Here is a 5,140-nt window from a genome sequence, read left to right as displayed (position 1 = left end):
TAATTTTTTAATTAAATTTTTTTTTTCGAGGTTTCACTCTTTCAGATTGAGAAGCCTAGAATAGAGGCAATTTCGATAATTTTTTAAAAAGTTATAGAGAAAGTACTAAAATAAAAAGAATTAAGAAATCTAACCACTATTGATAAAATAATAAACTTGTTCATTTAAGTAGCTCTTTTGAGAATTATTGATATTTTCGTACAAAGTAAAAAGGAAAAAATTCCAAGGAACCAAGGGCAATAGATATTACTCCATCGGAGAATACTGTCCATTTACTCCCTCCCACCTAGGATTAATTTCAATCCCCCAAATTTTGGATATAACCTCTTCAAGACATAGATCAACATCAATAAAAAAATATTTTCTAATTGCACTCGCCAAGCATTTAAAAGAATTTATATCGCAAGATTGAATAAAAGCTGTCCAATTTTTGAAGGGCGAGATCAAAGTTTTAGGAAACTCAATTTTTTTACTATTATTATTTTAAAAATAATAATCTAATGATTTTTAGGTAAAAAAAAAATCTCCCAAGTGGATCAACTAACCCAGGGAGTAGAACTAAACTAGCACCCAAGGGAGCATAGTACAGGTGCTCATAAATAAGTAAAGCAGAATCAATAGAAAGGACGTAGATGTTTAGTTGAGGGCTAGAATGAAAGTACATTACAACGATACCTTTGGCAGAGACTTCATACTCCAAACTCCAAATGCTACACAAATAGGGGACACATAAGACCTTCAAGTAATTTATTACAAACAACGAGCCAGGAAGCCATTCCAAAAAAAAGACAAAATGTAGGACACTCCTGTCAATACTTTACCTAGACAAATAGGGGACACATGAGACCTTTAAATACTTTACGACAAACACGGTGGTAGGAAACCAATAAAAAAAAAAAAAAAAATTTAAAATTACATAAATATCCATTATGCTGTACTTACACGACAGAAGCATTGGACACTCCATACAGTACTTATACGACAGAAGCATTGGACCCACTGGACTAACAGCTCAAATTGGACTATTCTCTGATCTTAAAATTAGTAATTTGAATGACAGGCTTCTCCAACTTCATGAAATTGCTGAGCCTCCTGGTCATGAAGAACTCTCCCCACTTGTATGGCCTGTATTTAGGGGGATCTTGCTCATCAACCATCTCTTCAAGAGGCTGCACCAATGTATGATAGGATGGTGTAAACACAGTGATCATGGAGAACCTCTCCTGTTGAGAGTTCACCACCACCCTATGTAACAAGCTATTGTACTTTTCATTTGTCCAAACCTGCAAAATTTTCACACAACATAAGAACCATTTCCTCGTAAGAAGATTGACTCTTATTTTATTAAAAAATAAGTGTTCTTCAAGTTCAATGGTTTGATGAAACAATGGGCGAGGCTTGTATAAGGTGTAAACCTTAAACAATTGCGGTAAGGTGCATCTCAAAATCTCGTTAAAAGTCTATTTCCACCTCTATTATGAAATTGGAAGCTTCAAAAATAATGTAGATATAACAAATCTATAAGCACTTGAAAATCTAAAAAATGGACAGTCCAAATAATGTGTTACAAAATGGACTATTTCTAAATAAATCATTTCGTCTCATATCATATACATCAAGGTCATGATGATCTATTGGAGAATTTTCTAGTAATGAAACAACATTCTTCGATGGGTTTTGATGTGCATCTCACTTCTACAGTATGAGGTTGACATCTAATATAATCTATTTTCTTAAACAATTAAGGGGGGATTTTTTTTTCAGAAATAAAAATAGTAAATACTGTTTTCAGTTAACAACTAAGTGGAGTACCTTTTTTTTATTAAAAAAAAAAGCACCATTATGATTTTAATTAATTAATTAAGAAGGATTCCTTTTTCTTATTAAAAAATTACACACCATCATAGGTTTCGAACCCGGTTTGAGCATGAGGTTCACAAATTCACAGAATGACATGCAATGGGCAGGATTTGATACCTCAACCTATTGAAAAAAAAAAAGGCCCCAAAGGCTTTTACCAATAGACCACTTAAGTACTCATTATAAGCCTAGTATCTTATTATATATACCCTACTTTCTTTTGTTATTACCTATTTTTTTAACATTAATTCGGCTAAATAACTCGCCTTGACCAAGGTCCCAAAGTTCCAGTACCTTGACCGAGTTGATTTTCTAAACAATGCATATTAAACATGGAAATTTTAGGGTTTTTCATTATACCTGGAAGATGTCCCCTGGCACAAAGATGAAGGAGTTGACCGTGGGCCTGACCCTAACCCACTCACCGTCGGATTTCCGCCTCACCTCGAATCCGCTAACTCCATCGGTGGTCAAGAGCGTGAAAGCACTGGCATCAACATGCGGACCCTTCCCTAATGCTAGGTCAGGAGATGGGCATGGAGGGTAGTGGTTTAAGCGAACATAGGTCATCGTCTCCTCGAAGTATCGGTTCAAGCGATCAGCAGGCAAACCTAGGCAGAGGGCAAGGATTTCTAGCAGCTTGGATGCCAGTTTTGTGGTCTCTCGACCATAATCCTCACATACTTTCCTGTAACAGAGAAGACCATGATCAAAGGGTTTAGCTCTCACACGCAGGAACGTATAGGAAAGCAACTCCCTTGGGCAAAAGAGGTACTTGGAAGATTTTCTTGTCCAAAATTTTAGCATCCAGGAATCACTAAGTCGATATTTAAAGAGAATATAAATTTTGGTGTTCAGATAAACTGAGATCTTGCCACCCCAAAATTGGCCTCTTCATGTTCAACCTTGGGACATCAAATTTTCAAGAATATTAGAGTGTTTGATTTATGTTTTTCTTCTTTTGATTTTTGTTCAAGAGCCCATATCTCAAAAGAGTCCTAAAATTACTTTTATCTTGGGTTTTACCGGAAGGAGGAAATAAATAGTATGCTCTCGCAACCGCAATTTACCAGATTATCTAAAATGTTTTTGGGCCCAAGTATCGTGCATTTTCATTACATATAGCAATATTATTAAGGATCCAAGTAGCTAGTAAACTAGTAAAGGGGTTGGCCCAATCAAAACCATGAACTGGTTGGGCTGGAATATAATATTTTAAATATAAAATACAATAACAAATATCTAATTGTATTTAGCTGATCAAACGAACAGAAATCATTTGGTCGGACTATCAAAAATGGGGAAAATATTAATTCAACTAATTTTTCAAACCAAACTCAATTTTCTAGCAAGATTTTAACCTTAGATCAAACCTAGGCACCGATTGGCTAGTGGGACCATCAATTGAGTTCGATATAGATAACTATTTTGACAATTATATAATAATTTCATGTAATAATTTTTTGCTTGGTATTAACAGGTTTATAAAAAGCGTTATAAAAATCGTTGATTCGGATCGAAATCATTTGATCAAGATTGAGAATTATTGAAGTCGGTACGGTTCTTGATACATATCAGGAACCGGCCGGATCCTCTCATGAGCCAGCCAGATCTCTAACAGATCTAGCCAATTCTATTTATATATACTAATAATTTCTTTCACTAAAATTGTTGCATATAGCTTGTTTCAAAAATCAAAACAACTAAGTTCATACAAAAATAATAATAAAAAAAAAATTGAATTAGAAGGATTCATTTTGTTATCATGTTGTATTTAAATTTTATTGTAACTATAAAATGAATTTAATAGAAAACAAATATTCAACATGAGACAGGTTCTCAATATTTACATATTTTTTAATACAATCATAAAAAATTATAATGCAATTGCCACTATTTTTTAAAAAAACTTAAAAAACTAGATTTTAAAGAAATTATAATGATTTTTTTAATATTTTTTGAGACTGAGACCGGCCGATTCTCTGATCCAAATCACCAATCCAATACAAATTTGGGGGTAGTCGATCCTGATCAACAATTCGTTTTCTATAACCTGGCAAAATGCTACAAAAGGTAGGCTGCAGGTGATGGAAACAAGTAGGTGTCACAATAAGCCTATCAATAGCTTCGGTGCACAACGAGGTTCGAAAAAAAAAAAAAATTGAACTCTGAGTTTGGTCAATAAAATAAATGATCTCATTATATATTTTCCGTTTTTATCATTTAAGGTATGTTCGATATTAGAAAAACAAAACCAGGGGCTGTGAGATCCGGTGCCTATTAGTACCGAACTGACTAGATCGCTTCTGCGCAGGCTCTGGATTACATATGAGCATGAGATATATTAATTTTTATAGAGAGAGAGGGAGATAGAGAGAGATCCTTACTGAAACTCCTCGGGGTTTGGAGGCCACAAATTCTTGAGCGCTACAGTTTCTTTGCAATCAGGCTCCATATTAGCAGGAATCTGAAAGCCTTCATTTACAACATAATCCAAAACCTCAGCCCAGTCCCTAGTATTCTTAGTGTGGTCCTTATCGTTATAACCCCAAGGGTTCTTTAAATCTCTAGATGCCTTCTTCTTCTCCTCGTATGGCAGAGAAGAGAACTTCGCCATGGCATTCCTCACATTGTCAAAGAGCTCAGGGGCTAAGCCATGGTTCTCAATAACAAAGAAATCCCACTCTTGCAGAGATTTTCTCATCTGAGAAATGACGCTCTCTAAGTTGCCAGACTGAGGCGAATGGAGTATAGAGAAATCGATCACCGGAGTTTCCTCGAGGTGAACAACTTTGTCGGGTTTCGGCCTGAAATCGACGGGCTGAACAAGAGAAGCGTCGATGGATGGGGCCATTTTCACTCTCTCACTCCTAGAAAACAGAGCTCTACCTCGCTGAGCTAATGTGGTTTGCTGCTTGGGACTGCCATTATTTATAGTAGCGGAGCAGATCCTGTGAGGGATTGTTATATTTGTTGGGGTCAATGGAAAATCGATACGAGGTAGTACAACGTGTTCCCTAATGGTGCATCGTGTTCACCGCAGTGATAATGAACGTGAGTTTTTGTTTTTTTCGCTCCTTCCCGCTGGTGATAATGAAACTCCTTTTCCTTCCTTTTTGTCAATCAAAAGATACGCTGTTCACACAGTTGCACATTGTTCGTTTGCTCCCTCAGATACGATATATATTTTAAGCTTCGTGATCGACTTCAGGAGAAGAAATTTTCATATTGCATAATTATTTTCTTGAAAAAAATAAAATCTCAAGATTGAACAAGGGCC

At 35.6% G+C, this 5,140-nt stretch overlaps 1 protein-coding gene across 1 annotated transcript; it reads right to left on the bottom strand.

Annotated features, from left to right (window-relative positions):
• Positions 1 to 659: 659 nt before the first annotated feature.
• LOC18438319 (protein LATERAL BRANCHING OXIDOREDUCTASE 1) lies at positions 660 to 4,765 on the bottom strand. The gene is made up of 3 exons (XM_006848504.4): positions 4,248 to 4,765; positions 2,221 to 2,548; positions 660 to 1,283 (listed from the first exon to the last, which is right to left on the bottom strand). The coding sequence occupies exons 1-3, from the start codon at positions 4,712 to 4,714 to the stop codon at positions 1,023 to 1,025; spliced, it is 1,056 nt and encodes a 351-aa protein (XP_006848567.2). The 5' UTR covers positions 4,715 to 4,765; the 3' UTR covers positions 660 to 1,022.
• Positions 4,766 to 5,140: the final 375 nt, after the last annotated feature.

Source organism: Amborella trichopoda, chromosome 13 (assembly GCF_054954075.1).
Source record: "Amborella trichopoda isolate Santa Cruz 75 chromosome 13, AtrichopodaSantaCruz75HAP2 v2.0, whole genome shotgun sequence".
NCBI classification, from domain to species: domain Eukaryota; kingdom Viridiplantae; phylum Streptophyta; class Magnoliopsida; order Amborellales; family Amborellaceae; genus Amborella; species Amborella trichopoda.
This window is presented reverse-complemented; position numbering and strand designations above follow the sequence as displayed.